Genomic DNA, 21,577 nt, shown 5'->3' with positions numbered 1-21,577 from the left:
ACTCGCCCAATACCATGGGCACGGCTATTCGAATAGGTTTTACACTCTGCAGAGGTGTGCAACTTTACTCACAAGTAGGGTACTACAGCACGATCACCTTAGTGTCGGTGCAGATCCCAACAAAGCCATTACCCACCTTAATTAGACCTGACTAGCCAACACGGACTCCACCAAGGGGCCATTGACCTAATACTGAGGTTTAACCGGGACATAAGTCACCACGACCTTATCCCTTCTCCTTGGTCACCCGTTGCTCTCAGCTCTCCTGATGGCTATCAGACTAACTAGTGGGGTTTATGCTAAGCCGTTGCCACATACAACGGTCGAGTGGTTTGCACGATAGTTGAGTTAGGCAAGATGACACATCAACTCGGTCCTTAATTGTGACAGGATGGATATCTCTCAACCTTCTTGCTCTACCACAACGGTACAAGCCTCCAATGCATGACAATCCACCCAGGGAATGACATTCATCCATCCCATCTTAACACCCTTTTCTTTTATAACCCAACTTCCCTTTTCTCCATACTCACGCATTTTTCTCTTTTATAAAACATGTTGTAACCATTTAAAACGAGTACCGGGTTCTAAGCGGCGCTTTAGCAGCGATTAACATCCAAATAAATCATATTTAGACATTAATCTAGGTGGTCAAGGAATGGTTATAACAAATCAAGGGGTGGCTATCCAACCATGTTTTCAGCAGTCAAAACATACGCACTTTTGTAAAACAGGCCAATAGGTTGTGGTTATAAAACTGGGTCAAATATGCAATCAAAGAATGAGATTGAACTTGCTATCTTTGAATCCTTCCGGGAGCTCCTGCTCGCAGTACGAGTCTTCTGGCTCTGGCTCATGGTACTGCTCGGCGAACTCTTCGACGGGCTCTCCCTCGTTCACACCGGTATCTACGGCGTACACAAACATCACACAATAAGAAAACAAAATAAAGGTTTTATCGTCGAGCTCGAATCAGAGAAAATTAAGATATGAAGATAGGAATAATATTTTTGGGTGATTTTCTAATGGCACGGCCAAAACTACATTATAAATGGTGTGGTAAAGTTTCGGGACGATTGGAGGATTTTTTGTGCATGAAATGATAGGTCGAAGAGGGGTTTAGGGGCTAAACCGGGGTTCAGGAGCCTACTTGTAAATACTTTTAGAAAGGAAGGGGCTTGATTATAATATTTGGAAATATCAGGGTTACTCTCGGAAATGGTAAGGATATATTCATAATTATTTCTATATGGCAGAGGGACTAGTTCTTAATTAGGGAGAACATGGGGGGTTCATTTGGAAAAAATAACATAAAGAGGAAGGGCTCTTTAAAGAATAGAAAGGAGGTGAGGGGGTTTTGGGCAAATGTGCCCTCCTTCTTCTACCTCACGACTCAGAAACAGGGGAGGGGGAACAGGGGCGCCAGCGGTGGCCGACTCTGGTGTCCTAGGGCACGGCGGCGGCCGGGGTGTGGGGGAAAACGGAGAGGGGGATGAGGGGGTTCGATTCCCTTACCTATCTCGGGCTGGGATGAAGCGAGGCGGCCTGGCCACAAAGGCCGGCGGCGGCGGGCGGAGGTGGCCCTGACGGCGGCGCTGCAAGGCGAGGGGAGGGGCTAGCGGCGGTGGTAGGGTTTGCGGTGGTGGGGAGCGCGATGGGGAGGCCTATTTATAGGCGGGGTAAGGCGGTGGGGAGGGCGGGGTGCGTCGGGCGTCCGGCGGGGTAGCTCGTGGCCATTAATGGCGCTCGGCCGCTTGCGAGCGTCCTGGAGCGCGGTGCTATGGCCGGTGAGGTGACGAAGCGCGCAGAGGTGAGCAGTGGTGCGTAGCGCAAGTGGGAGAGGCGGCCAGTGGCGGGCTGACGCGCGGCGGCCATGCGAGCTCTGCTCGCGGCGAGCGCGAGTGCCGAGGCGGCAAGGGGCACAGCACAGGGGTCGGTGGCGAGCTGCTGGTGGTGGCGCTGTGCCGAATCGACGGGCGGCGCGGGCACAGGGTGACGAGACCCATCGGGCAGGGAAACAGGGGCGCACGTGGGTGCTGTGCGAGCACAGGAGCGGCCGGCGGCAAAGGCGGGGCGCCGCACGTGGTTCTGCTCGCTGGCGGACGCGGGAGCTCGGCGTTGAGGCAGGCAAGCGGCACGGTGGTGCAGGGGATGGGACACGGTGGTGGGGGCCCTGGTGAGGAGAGGGGCGCCGTCATCGAGCTCGGGCGCACTGCGTGCTGCGCGTGCTGCTCGTGGCCGTGAGGAGGCAGAGGGAGGAAGGAAGAAGAAAGAAGGGAGAAAAAGAGAAAGAGAAAGAGAAGGAAAATGAAAAGAGAAGAGAGAGAGGTGTCAGCGCGATTCGCGGCGGCGGTCGGCCACGCGCGCGCTGCGGCGTCTGGCCGGTCAGTGACGGTCGCGAGCGGCTTCAGCGGGAAGCGACGCGCACGCAGAACGAAGAAAGGTGAAACAAGGAGGGGACGGTGATTGATTCCGGTGTCGGGACGGCGGATCGCCGGGAATGATTTCGGGGAAAATGGGATCTCGGACTGAAAAGGATTTGGAATGATTTGAGCTCAGTGTCGAAAAGATTTTTTAAAAAAAATTATTTTTAGCGAGTAATTTATTTGGGTAAATTTTCGGGATGTTACAACATCCTTGATCGATTTGGTTGACCTGTGCTTTTGGTTTGGTTGTAACCTATACTAATGTAGATCAGAGTACCATACCTGAATAACATCTTCCCAACCAGTTCTTGGGCTTAATTTGAATCTGCCTATGTCACATGATATATACAGTTGTTTTTATATGATAATAACCAGAACAATATGCAACTTAGCTAGACACTCTCAGTGGTCTGATTGAGTTTTAATATAACCAGTTACATGGATCTCTTCATTTTGTAAATTAAAATAGCTTTCAACATTAAAACTATAGTAGAACCATTAAAACTATATATCTCAAAGTATGCTCCTACAAAATCAAATAGCAGTCCAGTTAGCTCTATGAATAGTTAATTATACAATTATTAAGACTACTATTTCATTAGTGCAAAATTAGAAAGATATTCTATTTGGGACGGAAGCAAGAAGTGTTTGTTATGTGGAAATCAAAATTTCTGGTATATCCTTATATGTTTTTTTGTTGCTATGGCAGATGTCAAGGTTTGGTAGTCGAGCTCTTCGGCGGTGGGATGACGAGGATGAATCTTATGTTAACGATCTATTGATCATTGCCGGTCTTCTTGAGGGCTCGAAGAGAAACAAGCGGAAGAAAAAGTTCCATGGATCGTTGCCAGGTCGCCACAACGTGCCAAGGGACATTCTGGGAGGTCACCAGCGCATCTACCTGGACTACTTCGTTGACCAGTGTGTATACAATGAGAAACATTTCAGAAGGAGGTTTCGGATGTACAAGTCTCTCTTTCTACGGATAGTCGCTGCAATTGAGGCGCATGACGACTACTTCCGTCAGAAGCCTGATGCCGTTGGAAGTTTTGGTGCCTCTGCATTACAGAAGGTCGTTGCTGCCTTTCGGATGCTGGCCTACGGTATTCCAGCTGACTTCCAGGACATCATCGAGTGTTTGAAACGTTTTGTGAAAGCTGTTGTCGAAGTCTTTGGTGAAGAATACTTGAGGGCCCCCAATGCCCAGGACATATCCAGGTTGCTGGCAATTAATAATGCAAGAGGGTTCCTAGGAATGCTTGGTTCAATTGATTGCATGCACTGAAAATGGGAAATGTGCTCAACGGCTTGGAGAGGAGCATACGCAGGGCATAAAGATGGGCCAACTATGATCCTTGAGGCTGTTGCATCTCAAGATCTATGGATCTGGCATGCCTTCTTCGGCCTTCCTGGTTCTCTAAACGATATCAACGTTTAGAGCCGTTCTCCACTCTTGTGAGACCTGCGGACTACGAACGTCGTGTCCTCTTGTGCTGGAGGAGTTCCTGAAGATACACGACAAGATTGAGGATAGGTCGACACATGAGAGACTTCGTGATGACCTTGTAGAGCATTTATGGGCTATTCATAGTTCTAACTAGTTTTATTATTCATACTTCAATAAAATCCATTTGATTTTGTTGTTTGTGTAACTCATTTTCCCATATAGTATTCATACTTCAATAAAATCCATGAGCTCCTTGTCCCTTTTCTCCCCCATCTGCAGAATAAAATGAGTAAACCATCTGATCATTGACATGGATATTTGCCCTAGTAGATATTGTTGATTCACATTGATGGTCAGTGGTAAGACAACAAATTGAAAATCTGGAATCCCCAAAGCTTTCACTGTCTCGAAAAAAACTAGCAGGAAAACCTCAAGGATCAAAGCACATGATAGAAAAGATTGATGTCCAAGAAATTCAATGGGCATCCTAGTAGATTACTTCCCACAGATGTCAAACTACGCAAGCATACATCTCACCTTTTTTGCACTTCACAAGTAGCTAGAAAAATACTGAATTTGAGCTCATTCTCATACATAAATTAGCCTACACTACGCTCTCCCCGCTGTCGCCCACACTACCACTGGCGCTATCAACTACAGCAACACTTGTCTCCTTTGCTATTTGAGCTCTCTTCGCCAAGACATACGCCCTTTGATGAGCGTCCATGGTAGTCATGTCACAGAACATGATCTTCTGTTCCTGCTCCCACTGCAGCCGCCGCTCCTCCATCTGTAGCCTACGCTGCTCGAGCGCCATATCTTTGTCCCATCGTTCTTTCTTCATCTTATGTTCCTCGGACTTCATTACCATCAAATTTTGCATCATATCCTTGTACTCGTCATCTCCTTCATTTTTTCAGCTTGTCTTTGGATTGCTTTCTACCCGGAGGTCGGGCTTTCTTGGAAGGAGGGCATTGGCTGGCCTCTTGCTGTTCTTCTCCCTCTGGTGCAGCGTCTGTGGACTTGGGCGGCCTCGTGTTGAGTAATAGTGATGCGAACTTCTCGCAATATCTCACCTTGAGCCAACAATGGACGAGTTGGAAATTTTTTCCATTTGAAGCTCTAGCATACCTTGCTTGAGCTTGAATCATCTGCAATAATAGAGATATAGCAGCTGGGATTACGGCAATAGAAGCAATATATAAAGCAATGACAAGATATAGCAGCAGCAACAGAGATCAAGTATATGTTCTTGGTACGGGACGCCGCTAGGATTACGGCGCTCGATCTGTTCATAGCATGCTTGGAACAGCATGCAGTCCTTCAGTATGATCCCCATTCGATGCTCGTTAGAATTGGTAGACCTATTGGAATCAAAGTCTCTGTTTTGGTGGAAATCATCAGCAATCCTATTCCAATAAGTTTTTGATGGCTGCTCATTACCGACGATGGGGTCATTGCTGATATTCATCCAAGATGTGCAAAGCTGGATATCTTCACATTGAATGTAGCCGCTGCCTTGCCTTGATACTCCTTTCCCGCCACTACTTGGAGTGGGATCCAACGCCATCAATAATTCCACTGCAGCATCGTCGTCCAGTGTCATCATGTTTGTGAAAGGCTGGGAGGTAGAAGCCCTTGGGTTCTGCATAAGAGAAAATGTCAGAACCATACATTGTTCTAACTTAGACATAAAATGAAGCCTTTAGCATGAGGCTCAATGATTATCATTGTACCCCTTCTTCAATTCTACAGGAAAAACATTACGAAATCGTGTTAAAGAAAATTCAATTTACCTTGAGATTGGCAGCTTCAAGATTAGCTCCTCTCAAGTTGGCACTCGTAAAGTTAGCAGTCTGAAAATCCAGATACGAAGGTAAATAATCAGTTTCTAAGGTAAACAATTGCGCATATAATTTGCCACACCAGATGGTACTTAGCAGACTCTTATTCAGTATTCTATGTGACAAAGGATTCGAGGTCTGCACTGGCCAATTTCTCTAGCTGGAAACATCATTGGCTTACAAAAAATGCACACGTTATGTCACAAACTCACAAGACATACAAGAAAAAGGACACGAATTCAGCATATCAGATTAACATCTTACAAAATTCCCTATATGTAACATGCAGTACTGGTAGATTAGTGGTTTTTTTACAGAAGCTCCTACATATGAACAGCTCTAAGAAACTCCTAAACACGATCCATTACGAAGCAAGGTTCAGAAAACATTGACAAGCAATATTCAGAAAACATTCACTGCCTACTTGATGATGTGCAAAAAGCAAGGCGCAGAGTAAACATTGACTTACATTTGCAGAGAAATCAGGCGTCCAGTCAACTATTGGGGTGGAGCTGAAGTCATTGTCCGCGGCCTCGTACATGAGTACTGGCGATGATGTCGTGCTGCGGGCGTCAAAGGTGGCGGCGGTGGAGAATGGTGGTGAAGCACCTTGAGGCTCCGTGAAGGTGGACGTCTGACGGCCGCGTGGAGGAACGAGCACATCGTTGGGGAGCTGACAAGGTAGGCCGCCGCGCGGGAGATGGCAGATCTTGTCAACGAGGAAGCCCGGCAGCGGGAGGATTTGCGGTACGACGGGGATGCGGTGCGACGAACGGACGACGTCGCGTCTTCTCCGGGGGAGCCGTCGTCAGACGGGTAGGCCGCCCGCCGCCGGAGATGGCGCGGGACGCCTGCGTGGATCTGTCCATGGAGAAGAAGGAGGGGCGACGGCGCGGTGGTAGGCAGCGACGGCGGCGGGCGGCGGCGGGTGGAGACGACGCGATGCTGGGCGCGGCGGGCGGCGCCTCGTGCTGGGGCCGGCGGGGCGGCGGGCGCCAGCAAAAGGAAATGGGAGGCCGGTATTTCTAGGGGCTTGGGGCTTCAATTTGGAGGCCCATGCAAAATGGGAGCCCAAATAGGACCTCCATTGGAGGTGGGTTTTAGCCCAAAACTCCTAAAAATGGGATGGGGTCTGTTTGGGAACTTGGGCTGGAGTTGCTCTAAATCCTCATGTTTTACAAGCCCACTGGTCAAATTTGATTATTTCCGTCCGCTAGTCAAATTTGATTATTTTCCCTGTTAGCGTGCTGCGTGCGTGTCGTGAGCTGCAGCTAGCACGAGATGGTAACTAGTATATTCTTTATTTAAATCGGAGTCCTCCTCCGGTTGAGGTTTAGGAAAGTGAGGGGTGCGATGCGATTTGCGATCTAAGAGCATCTCCAGCAGTTTGGCAAATCGAGTTATCATCTTTGATTTTTGGCAAAAATGTTAAAAATACTCCTCCAACAGTTTGGCAAAAGACTTGGCAATATTTGGCAACTTGGAAAAAACCAGCCTCTAGCGCGTAAATATACGCGCGGCGCGCGGTTGTCATCGTGGTTTCTAGTCAGGTGGGAGGGTTAAAAATAAATAAATAAAAGAGAAGGGTTCCTGATTTAAATTTTCAAGAGGTGGAAGGACATAAATATAATTTTGTTTCTCTCTCAGGGTCCCTGATGTAAGTTAGAACTGGATTTGGCAAGTGAATTATGCCAAACTGTTGGAGATAAACTCTTTTTTAACTTGACATATCTTTTTAGAAGTTGACAAAATACAAGATATGCCAAGTAAAATATGGCAAACTCTTGGAGATGCTCCCAACCAAATGCATGGCAGATGCAGGGATCTTTTTTGATCGCATCGGGGCCCAGTTGTTTCTATCCGACGTGTGGGCGGGCACGTGATTGAAACGGCGGGAAGATGGGGGTACAAGACCAAGCCAAAATGGGCCAGATCATCGTGGCCGAACCAGCCCGGAGTGAGTCAGAGTGAGAGAGGCCCATCAATTAGGGACTTCATTCAAAGATGTGAAACTGGGCTTCATCTCGGTCTTTTGGTCCCAAACCAGCCGAGCGTGTGGGCCTGTGTGGTGAGAACTGGCAAACGCTCAGGCTGTTGGCCGCCCGGTCCATCTTGCTACCGCGCGATCCGTCCGGCCTACCCACGGGCTACGGACAACATCAGGGCCCACGCCTTCTACGTCCCCGGCCTTCCTTGCATCTTTTTTTAACCCTCACGCAACATGGCCCGCGCCCACCCTTCCTGCTAGCGCGTCTTTTTTGTTTTTACATTTTTTAAAAATGTTTTTTACAGAAATATATTTTCGATTGAACATTTTACAAATTTGTACCCCTATCGCCCGGCCAGTTGGCGGCAGGGACTTAAATATAAATAAAATATATATATATTTGCATGGAGGTCCTTGGCGGGGACCTGCCGCCCCCCTGCTTGCTGCCCGGCAGGGGGGGCAGGCCCTCTCTACCCGCAAAATTACATCAGTGAGCCATTTGATGTGGTTTTAAATATTTTCGATACAATTAGAAACCATTAGTAAAGTATATGAATATAAAAAAGTATAAAGTATCAATTCATACACATACGCTCTAGAGACGTAGGGCCTCCAGAGTGACACACCTACTCTACAGACCACGTCCACGCTCAGCGTAAAAGAGGTCGACATGGTCGGGGTGGCCGGGGTGGTTAGGAGGTCCTTCTAGTTGTTTCCGTATTTTTGTTATGGTGTCGTCATGTTATACTTATTTCGTTCTCATGCATCACCTATTTTGTTCTATTTGCGTATGTGTATGAATTGATACTTTATACTTTTTTATATTCATATACTTTACTAATGGTTTCTAATTGTATCGAAAATATTTAAAACCACATCAAATGGATCACTGATGTAATTTTGCGGGGAGAGAGGGCCTGCCGCCCCCCTGCCGGGCGGCAGGCCCCCTGCCGCCAACTGGAGGGGCGGCAGGGGGCCTGCCGCCCGGCAGGGGGCGGCAGGTCCCCGCCAAGGACCTCCATGCAAATATATATTTTTTATTTATATTTAAGTCCCTACCGCCCGGCCAGTTGGCGGCAGGCCCCCTGCCGCCAACTGGCCGGGCGGTAGGGGTACAAATTTGTAAAATGTTCAATCGAAAATATATTTTTGTAAAAAACATTTTTTAAAAATATAAAAACAAAAAAGACGCCCTGCTAGCATCCTCCCATCCGCACTCACCCCCATGGTAGGCTCTGGAGCCTTTTAAGCACGTAAAGTTTTGAGTAAAAAATACATTATTTTTTTCATATCATCTCTGTTTCGACAACTCATTGTATTGTTGTGTTCTAGACAACAAGACGAATAAAACTAAACCTCACTTGTATATATTTTAGCGATATTTTGCACTGCTAATAAAACTAGACCTCATTTGTAACAAGAGAGGAGGTTTGCGCGATAGGCCGTGCATTATTCCGATTCTTTTTTCTATCGCTCGAGTCTCTGCACGTGATATTTGCATTGTTTTTAAAGTCAAATACAAAGAGTACCCATGCCATTATGAATTTTTTTGTCGTTTGAAAAAAAATGCTGGTAGTGTACCGTGCCATTGTGTGCATCTTTGACCCATTTTCAGACTATCGTACTCCGTATCTATCTCCAGTTCTGTACCATTACCAGTATGCTTGTCTAGCAGTGTCCATGCCCTGAGGGCGACGTCGCGACGCCTGCTCCGAGCACGCACCTCGGTGTGCCCATGCTCCGGTCGATCGACATGATTTCGGCAGCATGGGAAGCCTTTGGAGCTCTGGCCTTGTCGACGGGGCACTCATTGGCTCCATGGGCGCGCCATGCCCGGCGGTCCGCCCTGCCGCGATCGGCGCGGAGGGGATCACGACTTCACGAGTGGTTGTCGCGCTGGTGCCCGCCGAGATCGTGGCGCGCTTGCCGCCTGCTGCTCCTCCCGGAGCTCCCTCGGTGCCCGAACTGGCCTGGCGCGGCGTGCTCGAACATGAACTTGCATTGGTTCTGAAGGAAGCATCAGCACGCTAAACATGGAGAATCAGATCAGCGGTACTAATTTACTAAACCTTGCAGTTACCAGTATATAGTATAGTACTACCTTTTTTTGCGAGAGTAGTAGAGTACTGCCTCCTGCACCACCAGGAAAAGAAGTTCAGAATTACTACGCAGTAGTACCTGGAATTCTGGTGCACCATGCACGGCTGCGTGCAATCTCTGTTCATCTACGATTCTCTCCGTGACAGGATCCGCTGCGCCACCAACTGAAGCTAAGTGATTAAAGCAAGTATATTAATAAACAGTAAGCAGATTGAAGGATGAGGTGGAGGAGAGAGAAGAAATAGGTCAATTACAGTCAGTTTTGACAAAAAAATGTAAAAAGGATAAATGGACAACATATCAATAGTGAAAAAACTAACTATTATACCAGTGAACTGAGGGATCGGTCGTAAAAATTCTTACAGCCTGACCCCTGCGGTCGCACTTGGTTTTTCAACTTGCTCTGTGATGCCGCCGAGCTTGCTGCCTGACCCCTGCGGTCGAGCTTGGTTTTCCCTCCTCTCCGAATCAAGTCTCCGTGTACTTAACAACGCAGCGGATCCGCGATCAGGATTCAGGACGTCGGCAAGCTGGACGCACTGTTCCCGTGCGTACGTGCCGCCGGGAAGCGAGCCTCAAAATATCCTGGCGAACCAGGGGCCTGTTTGATTTGTTGTAGTAGCACAAAAATTTTGACAAATAATTAGGGTACTAAATAAAGGCAATTTGCAAAACTAACTCCACAACTCTGCACTACTTCGCGAGACGAACCTAATGAGGCCTTTGACCGCACGATTAGAGGATGGTTACTGTAGCATCACTGTAGTCAATCATCGATTAATTACTATCATTAGATTCGTCGTAAAAAGTTACACCCATCCGTGAAAAGGTTTTGCAAATAAATTTCGTTTAGTACTCCATGCATGTGAGATTTTTTTTTCGGGAATTGTGTGTGCTACTCATGCTATGCAACAAAACAGGGCCTAAGGCTGGTTCCAACGGGGTCGGTACCGACCCCCGCCGGTCGGTACCGACCCGGCTACCGACCCGCGCCGGTCGGTAAGCGCGGAAACCGAGAGCGCGGGGCGGTAGCGCTACCGACCGGCCGGGCGGTCGCTACCGACCGGCGTTGGAGCCGTGCGCGGTCGGTACCGACCGGCGTTGGAGCCGTGCGCGGTCGGTACCGACCAGTCGGTACCGACCCGGCCGGTCGGGACCGACCCCGCGTCCGGTCGGCTGCCACGCGGCGCTCTGTGATTGGCCAACGGCTGCCACATCAGCGCCACGTCAGCGCCACGTCAGCTAGCCGTTGCAATTAGCCGTTTTTGACCGTTTGGACTCCAAAAAATTCGAAAAAAATTCCAAAAAATCACAAATTTCGTCCCCAACTCATCTATAAATAGAGAGGGTTGGTTGGAGCTCATTCCACACCTCTCACTCCCCATTTTGCTGTGTCAATTTAAATCATAGAGCAACGCGTTTTGAAATGGTTAAGTCTGAAATGGAGAAGCTGACGTGGCGCTGATGTGGCTGTGGGCTGAGGCTGCAGGCTGACTGATGGAGCGCTGGGGTCGAGTGGGCTGGCGAGAACTGACGTGGCGCTGACGTGGCTGTGGCTGTGGGCTGGGGCTGCAGACCCGCTGTTGGAACCAGCCTAAGAAGTGGTACAGGGCGCCGGCATGTGCCGGTGGGAATCAATCGAGTGAGGCCAGGCGCGGCCGGCCTCGGCGTGTCGCTGCGCTGAATCGATTCCTGGAGCCCGTGTCTGCGCGGCGGTACGACGCCGGTGCAAAAGCCGGGGGCCTTGCCTCCCCGGCGGCACAGCGCCCCCTCGCCCGTGGACTCCTTTCCAGGCGGGGGATCCAATGCCTTGACTAGTTTATCCGGCGCCGGTCCTACTCCCGGTGGCGAGGCCACGCTCTCGGCCCCGGCTCGCTAGATCAAATGATTAAGGATTAATCCCCCCAGTGAAACGATCCTAGGTTCACCGAGGCGTCTGATCCGCAGTCAAGCACGGTAAAAATTCGAAAAGTGCTCGACCAGGACCAGGAACCGTCGTATCAGAGCGTCGGTCCAGCCGCGCGTCGCGCCGTGCTCCCGCGGCGCCAAACTTTCTTTCCCCTCCGCGACGATCGGACGGTTTCGGCATCGAAAGTCCAGTCATCGATGCGAGCTGGAAGCGTACACCGGCGTGGCCCACGCCTGCCCAAAGAGTTTCGTCCGCCGGGGTGGAGGGCGGCGGAAAAAGAGGCCGACACGCCACCGACATTTTCCGCCCACGAAAGCTCGCTCATCAAAGCGAAAGGGAGGAGCCGGGAAAATGGAGGGTCCCGGTCCCGGCGTCTACATGTCCAGGATAGCTTACGCCGGCCGGACCAAATCCACTCACGACTCCGCGAGTCCCCCACCGGCCACTGTTTTGGGTTGGGTTGTTCTGCCGCCCGGGCGCCGACGGGTCCGTCCGGCCCCGCATGTCATCGTCAAAGCCTCCGGAGTCCTCTCGTCGTCCGAGTCACGCACCCCCCGTGCAATCACACTCGTGGCCGTGGCCGCGCCGCCCAGTCGCAACTTGCCGCGCGCTCGCAGACTTCCATCCAACCCGGCTGAGCCTTGATGCTAACGTAACGTCTGGGTGCCCCAGTTGAGGCCTGACGAATCCAAAGCCAACAAAAACGCTCACTTTTTTTTATCAAGTTATGAATGTACTTAAATGAAAATTAGGGAACCGATCAGCGGAAGACAAGCGTCGCGCGGGCAGCGGAGCAGGCGGATAACGCCAGGCGGGGGGTGGTGGAAGTGGAGCAGGGCAGGCGCAGCAGCGCGCCACCCCGACCGAACCGGCCCGGCCCGGCGCGAGCCGCCCACGCTTCCTCCGACGACAACCCCGCGCGCGTCACCAGGGCCGCCCACATGGCGCCGGCCTCTCTCCCGACGCGCCGCCACGTCGGAGCCGGGACACGCGTCGCGCCGCCACTGGCCCCGCGGGCCCTGCCCGCGCCCTGATGTCCCCGTCCGTCGGCTCGCCGGGCTCCGTTGCTGATCCGTCTTCCTCGCGTCGCGTAGCCACCGCGTGCGCACGTTACCTCTCTGTCCGGTCGTCGCATCACTGCATCAGCGCAGCTGGAACGTTACCACGGCGCGACACCTTTCGGCCGTCCAGCTCGGCTCGGGAGCCCCTCTATATAAGGGCGCCCCCGGCCTCGCCGCTCTCTCCATCCGAAAGCCAAAGCGAGTCTCACCAGTCAAGAGCGAGTTCTAGTAGATCTGTTCTGCTGTTTTTAGTTTGGAAAGCCTTTTAGTTCCGGCGCTCATGGAGGACGAGAGGAACACCCAGCACCACCAGGTCGGCGAGGCCGCCGATCAGGTGGAGGTGAAGGACAGGGGCATCCTGGACACCCTTCTCGGCAGGAAGAAGCCCGAGGACCAGGAGAAGAAGCAGCAGGAGGAGGAGCTGGCGACCGGCATGGCGAAGGTCACGGTGGCCGAGCCTGAGAAGCACGAGCACAAGAAGGAGGAGCACGAGGCCGGGGAGAAGGAGAGCCTCCTCGCCAAGCTGCACCGCACCAGCTCCAGCTCCAGCTCGGTAAGTTCATACACACATGAGATCTCCCCATAGCTCCTTATTAGTTTCTTATAGCATGACACGATTATTCGTTACGTGTACTGATTCCTGACCGCGATCGTTGCGTGCAGTCGAGCGACGAGGAAGAGGAGGTGATCGACGAGAACGGAGAGATTGTCAAGAGGAAGAAGAAGAAGGGCCTCAAGGAGAAGATCAAGGAGAAGCTGCCTGGCCACAAGGACCACGCCGAGGGCGAGCACCATGCGGCCGTGCCGGCCCCTGCGCCGCCCGCGCCCGTGGGGACGACGCACGCTTACAAGGAGGACGAGCACAAGCCATACGTGCCGGCGCCCGCGCCCGTGGGCCCGCACGGTTACAAGGAGGAGGAGCACAGGCCGTACGTGCCGGCCCCAGCTCCCCCGCCGGCGGTGGAGACGCTCGTCCACCACCACGACCACGCCGTCGTCGTCCAGAAGATCGAGGACGACGCCCCGCCGGCGCCGGAGGAGGAGAAGAAGGGCCTCCTCGACAAGATCAAGGAGAAGCTCCCCGGCGGCCACAAGAAGCCGGAGGACGCCGCCGCGCCCGCCGTCCACGCGCCGGCGCCGGCGCCGCACGCCGAGGACGTGGGCAGCCCGGACGGCAAGGAGAAGAAGGGCTTGCTGGGCAAGATCATGGACAAGATACCGGGGTACAACAAGGGCTCCGGCGAGGAGGACCACAAGGCCGCCGCCGGCGAGCACAAGACCAGCTCTTCTTAAGGTCGCCCGCGCGTCGTGACCGGGGCCCTTGATCGGAAGCGTTAGTTTGGCGTGCGTTTGGTTTGGTTCTGCTTTACTTTATTAAGTTTGTTTCAAGATGGGGATTGCGCGGTCAAGGCCCGGTGTGTCGAGGCCCGGCCAGTACTGGTAGTGAGAGTGTTGCTGCTTGCGTTCGCTCTGGTACGGGCTCTAGTTTGGTTCCGAGTCAGGGTCTGGGAAGTTGTTGGGTTTGTTGAATTATCAGCAGCAGTTGCGTATTGTAATTCGGCTGGGCTGCCTGGGCATTATGCCTTAATATTTATTACTTTGGTTTCTGCCCAGCATATATATTGTCCCATTGTGAATCCTTATGTATTGTCTAGAAACATGATGCCTAGTTACCCAATTATTTCAGTCTAGCTCATGCGTTGGCATGCTCACGATAACTGGAGTGTAACCTTTTTCCCGGTGTATGTGACGTGTCCTTGAAACTGTGCTATGGGCTTACTGATGGGTCGGCCCAATTTGTTATGGGCCTCGCAACGGGCTATACATACCCCGTGTCCCTCCAATTTTGTGATGAGGAGCAATTTGAGTGTACAGTACAAAAGATGCATCTGGGCCTCATTGGTTCACAAGTCCACATCGGCATGATGTACACCAGGGAGCAAAGCCCACGCAGACGAAGCTAAAGAAACGGCGCGGACCTGTTGGTCAAGGCAGGTCGCATCGCACCAGATACTCCTTGGTCTGTTGTACAACACGCCTCTGAACCAACGAGTGGATTACCTGGTCCGGGCGTGCAAGACGCAAGTGGTTGGCTGGTTGCAGGCCAGTAATCCGCCGGCCCGTCGCTTCACCGGGATGGGCATGATCTGGCAGGTGAAGGGGGGCATTGTTTGGCGGCAAATTTTTTTTATTTTTACGCGTGCGAGTGTGTGTGAGAGACACCGACACTCACCCAGTCAGAAAAGCCAGAAAGTGATGATGAGCTAAGATGGCTGCTTCACCAGTCAGCTAATAGTATTTTTCTCTCACACCAATTCAGCATCTGGCACCAGCCATTCAACAATAATTTTCTCTCACAGCAAACCAGCACTAGCCAACAGCCGCAGAACGGAGTCGGCATCGATCGACCTATGATTACAGCTAGAACGTGCGCTGGTGTTCAGTTCTTGCGATGCGCCGGTGCGTGTTCGACGGCCGGATCGAGTGCCTCGCCTCGGATGATACAAGCGGAAAAGGGCCGGTAGGGGAAAGATGCCTAGCCCCGGCCCTGGCCCTGGACCCCTACGCTAATGCACACTTGCTGCTGGCGGTAGCGGAACCAGGAAATTTTCTTGAGGGGGGCGGATAAATATGATCGGTGTCTGGTAATATATACTGTAAAAGAATCCACATAAAGCTATGCAAGTTAATTTTTTTTTTGTGTTACTTACACATTTAAAATCTGTTTGGGAGGTAGAGACTCTACCTTCATATCTTTAACGTAAATTGAAGCACTGAAGAGTGAAAATTGTTTTGCAAATCGAGGTGAATACGAACTTGATCGAAGCAAAGTGTACCTCAATTCTTTAGTTCCACTGGTCAATCGGTTGTGGAAGAAACCCTCATTTTGACCCTTACTAAGGATTAAGATAATAAAAATTTTATAACAGGAGTAAACCCTATAGAGATGAAAATTTCAAAGAGAGAATAATCAATAAATAGTTGTACTTTGTGCACTCAGTACCACGGGATTTGGTCTAAATTTTTATGTTTTTTCACCCTGGACTGCACATATGTACTGTAACATTGTTAGTGCGTAGGGAGCTGTTAACAAATTTACCGGAGTTAGGGGGGCAAGGCCCTGCTAGCTTCCGCCGTTGGCTGCTGGATACGATCATATGCATCTCGGTCGGTGATAGAATACAGTAGAGCGAAAAGGCCTCGCTGGTTTTCTGGACGCTTGTGGTGCCAGCTCAGCTTCAACGTCCATCGAAAATACCCCACGCTCGGTCGCATGCATATTATCTCGACGATTTTCTTGTTTGAACGTGAATACACTCCACGACAACTTATATGACATGTGGTGAAATGTGCTCAGACGTATTTGAACCCTATACTTAGTATGCATGTGAGAGATAATTAGTGTTATTCTTTCATACCAACAACGGTACGGTATGCATGTGACAGATGCAAATAGGGATAGAATTATCATAAATGATGCGTCATTGTGTTGTTTTTTTTAAAAAACGTCATGAAAATTTCGTCATAGATGAACAAATTTCTTTTTGTGTACGTTCATATAGATACAAGCATGCATGTATGTATTATTTTTTAAAAAAGGTATATGACTGATTATTTGATGCAAAGATAGATAGACACACTGGAGGTGCGTGGCGGTTGTTTCAAACGGCAGCATCTGGTAGAAGACCCGATAGGGTGGGTAGGTAAAGAGATGCGCACTGCAGCGAGCTGTGAACAGCCCAAACGCTGTAAAAACGGGTAGAAGTCGTTGAGTGCAGGGGCACCAGATCGTCTAAAAGTGAAGCACAGAGATTAGCCTCTGGCCTCATCGCCCATAAAAAGAAAAGGCTGGCCCTGCCCATTGCTGTCGTTTTATTTTTTGTTGCTTTGCAAAGCGGCGAAAAAGGCCACACGTATACATATGCATGGGATCTTCTTTTCTGTCCGCCAAGCAAAAAGCTGCGACTGACATGCTAGCACTGCGATTCAAGCTTCAGATGGAAGGAATGGAATGGTAACAAGAATATGAAACGAACCAGGCGTAAAGACTGAATTATTCGATGCTTTGCGAAAGGGAAAACCGGTGAATTAAGCGTACAAGAATAGGCTAGAGAGAGAAATCTTAGCCCCCAGTCAGTGCATAGGATGCTAACCGGTGCGCTCACGCGCACATCGGCGGCGATTAACGGATTGGATTCCACTTGGCCTTCTCAATCCTTCAAGACATGTAAACGTGTTGCAGTTTATGTTGTGCGTGTACAAATTAAATGCACTGATGGTATTGGCTGGTAGAATATATTCTTATATTGGCAACTTGATTGTTCGAAGTAATAAATTCTGTTAGCCTGGCCAGGTGTTTGTTGGCAGAACATATTCTCGCTGACAACGTGGTCGTTCCAAGTAACCAATTCAGTTAAGCTAAGATATCTCCTTACTTACTTTGGTTGAGTCTTCTTGTAATAGCAGCTCCATAACCAAAGCTAAGATGATGTACCCTCTGTTTCAAATGTTTTAGTTTCTCTTGTTGGCTTGTGCGTGAGTTTTCTTGGTTTTATGTAATCACAACTCTGTAACCTCCTGCTTGCTTCCTTCTTAAATGCATTGCAGTGCTCCTGCTTTATTTCAAAAAAAAAAACACCAAAGCTGCGTGTGCGCCAGCATTGCGCATTGTAAAAACTCCTTTTCTACCTATTAATACAAAGATACACAGCTCTCCTGCGTATTCGAGAGAAAAAAAAAGTGCTAAGATACTTCGGGCCGGCCAGGTCTATGGGGAAACAGAAAAGAACTCATTCCACTACGATGTGAATGTACCCCGTAACAGGACCACAGCACTTGGTGAAGGCAGAGATTCCATCAAGTTTAGCTGCAAAGCCTGCAAATAAAGCACAAACCGAGAGATCTGCCTTTCCACAAAGTAACAGTGTGCATCATCTCCTATGTTTTTCCCTTCTCCAACTCCAAGTAGCAGTACGAAACAAGAGAGATTCACAAGTACATGTAGGAGATCCGAGATCCTACCAGTGCGCCCCCAAACTCTCATTTCTACTTTCTAGTCGCCGCACTCGTCTACGGCGGCGTGGATACGTCCGACCCCCCGGCCGGACCGGCCGGAGGCACTTGCCAGAGGAGTCCGCCGGCAAGGCCCCCGGCCGGCCTCTTTAATCTTTACCAAAGCCACCTCTGTACACCAGTCGTGTTGCCGTGCCACTGGCCACTGCCACGGCCCCCGGTCGATCGTAAAGCCAGCCACTACGGGTTGCCCCCCTCCCTTTAAAGCGCCGAGCCGTGGCGGTCTCGGCCGGTCCTTTCCCAAAGCCGATCGATCGAGCACACAGCGCACCCCGGCCGCCCCCACCCGGTAATCACTAGCTGCCGCACCACGCCGGGCAGCTCCCCAGCTAGCACCACGGTCCAGCCATGGCCACCGTGCCGGAAGCGCGAGGGCTGCTGCTGCTGCTGCTGCGCGTCCTCCTCGCCGCGGCCGCGCTCGCCAACGCCGCGGCCGCGGCGGCGGGGAGCAGCAGCAAGGTGCCGGCGATCTACGTGTTCGGCGACTCGACGGCGGACGTGGGCAACAACAACTACCTGCCGGGCAGCGCCGTGCCGCGGGCCAACTTCCCGCACAACGGCGTCGACTTCCCGACGTCGCGGCCCACCGGCAGGTTCAGCAACGGCTACAACGGCATCGACTTCTTGGGTAAGCGTCAATTCTTGCGACGCGTCCAGCTTCATTTGTGCTCGCAAACTTGGCCAAAAGCAATTGAGCTGCGTGGAGATGAATTTGGTGAGAACGGAGAACAGCATAGCTGCGTGCTTCCTACGCTGCCGAGCTCGTTTTCAGTTTTCACTGCCATGTTTTACCCCCCATCATCTATCGATGACTTGGGCGCTGAAGGTGTTGGATTTGCAGCGATGACTTTTCTGCAGACTAGGAGTAGGAGTTTCAGTGTTGACGACTGATAGCACAAAAAAGCATGCCGTCTGGTACATTCTCGGGAGCCGTTGATTTCAGTTAAAGAGACCCAGGGCGAGGTAGGTTATCTCTGCATTCACGTTGAAGAGGTGAAGAAGTAAAATACGAGTTTGGAAAGGGATCGGTTTGTTTGGGCTACTACGAATTGAACATATATAGGATATATATGAGCATAATTCAGTAGCCAAAGTGGCAAAGTGAGGGTGTAAACTGGTCGATGAAAGAACCAAGCTTCTGCTGGGTAGCGCCAACTGTAAACTGCACTTGCAGTGATTCAGAGAAGCCGCGATGGACGTTTGCGTAATCAATTGCCGCTGCAGCTCGCGCGTCCCACACGCGGCGCAGTCGTGCAGACGTTGCAAAGCGTGGCAGTGTACTGACGTGGTAAAAGGGCTCCATCACTTACTGTGCTACTGTTTTTTTTTGGAAGAAATCTTACTGTGCTACTGTAACGCAGTTGGCGCTTGCCACTCTGCTGCTAACGCGCAGTGTAGTTCAGCGTTTGTCCGAGCACACCTTGACTCGCTTTGCGCTTGGCGCTGGCGCTTGGAGGGCGCTGACACGGTGGAGTAGTGGACACCACCACACACCCACTGCAGACTGCACCTCTGCGTCCGCTTCCAAAATCTTCATGCCACATGAGAAACAGTGGGACGCAGCGTCTATGATCTGATCCACCCCGTGGTCACCCACTCGCGCCCACATTTTTTGACGCTTCCATGGCCCCCCCTCATTGCACCTCCGAGACTGTAAATTGGCGCTCAAGTGCCCTGAAAAATTGCTGATGTCGAATCTTCTAGTTACGTACGAGTGTGGTGATTTTTGTGGGTTCTCTGCAAGTACAAGTAGGAACTTTTCCAAAATATGATGGATTGTTCAGGTTCTGAAATCAACTACTGCAGCAAGCGCCGCGGTTCCATTGCGTTGCAAACGTTGTTCATCTAGTTCTGAAAATGTTTGGTTTTCATCTTTTATCAGCTATGAACATGGGCTTCAAGCGCAGCCCCCCGCCGTTCCTCGCCGTGGCCAACAGAACCAACAACCAGGTCTTCAGAGGTCTCCTTGGAGCGAACTTCGCCTCTGCAGGATCGGGCATTCTCGACACGACAGTAAGCCACTCGTGACCAAAAAGTCACTGCAAGCTACTGGTAAAAACTTGGTAAGAGCACTGACCCGAGCACGCACGCGGATCACTTGTCCGTGCAGGGGAGCTCCATCATCCCGCTGAGCCAGCAGGTCGCGCAGTTCGCCGCCGTGCAGCGCAACATCTCGGCGCGCGTCAGCCAGGGCGCGGCCGGCGCCGTGCTGTCGCGGTCGCTGTTCCTCCTCAGCACCGGCGGCAACGACCTCTTCGCCTTCTTCGCGCGGAACAGCACGCCGTCGGACGCCGACGCGCGGCGGTTCGTCGCCAACCTCGTCTCGCTCTACCAGAACCACGTCAAGGTAGGTCCATCGCCGCTCCCCCTGCAGCATGATCCGCCGGAAAAGATTACTCCTGCTGAAACGAAAAATGTGCGCCCGCGGCGCGGCGGTTTTCAGGCCCTGTACGTGCTCGGCGCGCGGAAGTTCGCGGTGATCGACGTGCCCCCGATCGGGTGCTGCCCGTACCCGAGGAGCCTGCACCCGCTCGGCGCCTGCATCGACGCCCTCAACGAGCTGGCGCGCGGGTTCAACAAGGGCCTCAGGGACGCCATGCGCGGCCTCGGCTCGAGCTTCCAGGGCCTGAAGTACTCCGTCGGGAGCTCCCACGCCGTCGTGCAGAGCATCATGAAGCACCCGCAGAGGCTCGGTACGTGCCTGTACAGATAGATACCTTGCTCGATGCTGCTCATCAGACTTTCAGAGGGATCGTGATGATCTGGTCTGAGTCTGACGAAGGGGGAAAAAAATGGTGTGTGCGTGCAGGGTTCAAGGACACCACGAACGCGTGCTGCGGGTCGGGGCGGTTCAACGGCAAGTCCGGGTGCACGCCCAACGCGACGCTGTGCGGCAACCGGCACGAGTACCTGTTCTGGGACCTGCTGCACCCGACGCACGCCGCCTCCAAGGTCGCCGCCGCGGCCATCTACAATGGCTCGCTCCACTTCGCCGCTCCGGTGAACTTCAGGCAGCTGGTGGAGGACCAGCAGTGCTAGGCTACTAGACAAAGGCAGCCCGTGCGGCCCCGTGTAACGTGTACTCCTACCAGCATGTGCGCCGTAGATTTACCCGTTTCCGTGTTTGGTGATATTGGTGTGTAGGATGCGCGTGGCTTGTGTTCACTTTGTTTCTCGTGGTAGATGGCGATGGCAGCGGTGTGGTTTGGACTCTGAGATAACATGTCACCTCTCGTGCTCTCTACAGTAATCTCAACCATCTCAAAACACGAAAGCGCGTCCTTCGTCTGGCCATCCTCTAGCACCAGATCACGCCACGTCACGAGCTTCTTACAAACCGTCGGATCGTGGCTTGATGTATCCTGCGGCAGCTGTATTCTGGGCCACGCGTACCAGAGCTTCAGAACTCTTCCAGAGGCATGTAGCGTCCGCTCGAGTAAATCAGCGGCGACATCTTAAGTCAAAGAGCCAAGGTTCAAATAGAATCAAAATCGCCATAATCGAGCCCTCCAAAGCAAGTAAGCAATGCACTGGCGATGAACAAGAAAAGGAATCGAATTAGCAGATATGATGAAGACCTCTATCTATGTATTTATCTCCAAAGATCCATTTTCGCGGTACCCTTCTACCCATAGTTGTCGGCGGTCGCCTCGGGCGACACGGCCTGCAGGCCTGGCGACTGCCGACTGCGGCGACCAGCCCGGGTGACCATCGACGGCAGCGTCCACTG

The 21,577-nt window shown here is 51.6% G+C and overlaps 3 protein-coding genes across 4 annotated transcripts; all 3 read left to right on the top strand.

The window, feature by feature from the left end:
* The first annotated feature begins 1,780 nt into the window (after nt 1-1,780).
* On the top strand, nt 1,781-3,711 carry LOC120655836. The gene is made up of 2 exons (XM_039933801.1): nt 1,781-1,810; nt 3,136-3,711. The coding sequence occupies exons 1-2, from the start codon at nt 1,781-1,783 to the stop codon at nt 3,709-3,711; spliced, it is 606 nt and encodes a 201-aa protein (XP_039789735.1).
* Nucleotides 3,712-12,939: 9,228 nt separating this feature from the next.
* Nucleotides 12,940-14,392, top strand: LOC120712157 (dehydrin DHN1-like). 2 transcript variants are annotated; one of them, XM_039997877.1, is made up of 3 exons: nt 12,940-13,327; nt 13,438-13,591; nt 13,655-14,392. In XM_039997877.1, exons 1-3 carry the CDS (start codon nt 13,055-13,057, stop codon nt 14,065-14,067), a joined length of 840 nt encoding a protein of 279 aa, XP_039853811.1. In that variant the 5' UTR covers nt 12,940-13,054; the 3' UTR covers nt 14,068-14,392. The 2 variants fall into 2 exon arrangements, with proteins under 2 accessions (XP_039853811.1, XP_039853807.1); XM_039997873.1 differs by having other exon boundaries at nt 13,438-14,392.
* Nucleotides 14,393-17,969: 3,577 nt separating this feature from the next.
* Nucleotides 17,970-21,116, top strand: LOC120712147 (GDSL esterase/lipase At5g55050-like). The gene is made up of 5 exons (XM_039997867.1): nt 17,970-18,475; nt 19,730-19,860; nt 19,958-20,194; nt 20,291-20,540; nt 20,657-21,116. The coding sequence occupies exons 1-5, from the start codon at nt 18,196-18,198 to the stop codon at nt 20,884-20,886; spliced, it is 1,128 nt and encodes a 375-aa protein (XP_039853801.1). The 5' UTR covers nt 17,970-18,195; the 3' UTR covers nt 20,887-21,116.
* Nucleotides 21,117-21,577: the final 461 nt, after the last annotated feature.

Source organism: Panicum virgatum, chromosome 1K, assembly GCF_016808335.1.
Source record: "Panicum virgatum strain AP13 chromosome 1K, P.virgatum_v5, whole genome shotgun sequence".
Classification (NCBI taxonomy): Eukaryota; Viridiplantae; Streptophyta; class Magnoliopsida; order Poales; family Poaceae; genus Panicum; species Panicum virgatum.
Note: the sequence above shows the minus strand (reverse complement) of the source record. Positions and strands in the feature narration are given on the sequence as shown.

Excerpts from the sequence above, each read along its gene's own strand:
- LOC120655836 (XM_039933801.1), top strand. The coding sequence starts at position 1,781 with ATGGCCGGTGAGGTGACGAAGCGCGCAGAG. Across the intron at positions 1,811-3,135 it reads AGGTGACGAAGCGCGCAGAG|ATGTCAAGGTTTGGTAGTCG; the intron begins GTGAGCAGTGGT and ends TTGCTATGGCAG.
- LOC120712157 (XM_039997873.1), top strand. The coding sequence starts at position 13,055 with ATGGAGGACGAGAGGAACACCCAGCACCACCAGGTCGGCGAGGCCGCC. Across the intron at positions 13,328-13,437 it reads CCAGCTCCAGCTCCAGCTCG|TCGAGCGACGAGGAAGAGGA; the intron begins GTAAGTTCATAC and ends CGTTGCGTGCAG.
- LOC120712147 (XM_039997867.1), top strand. The coding sequence starts at position 18,196 with ATGGCCACCGTGCCGGAAGCGCGAGGGCTGCTGCTGCTGCTGCTGCGC. Across the intron at positions 19,861-19,957 it reads CGGGCATTCTCGACACGACA|GGGAGCTCCATCATCCCGCT; the intron begins GTAAGCCACTCG and ends TTGTCCGTGCAG. Across the intron at positions 20,541-20,656 it reads GAAGCACCCGCAGAGGCTCG|GGTTCAAGGACACCACGAAC; the intron begins GTACGTGCCTGT and ends GTGTGCGTGCAG.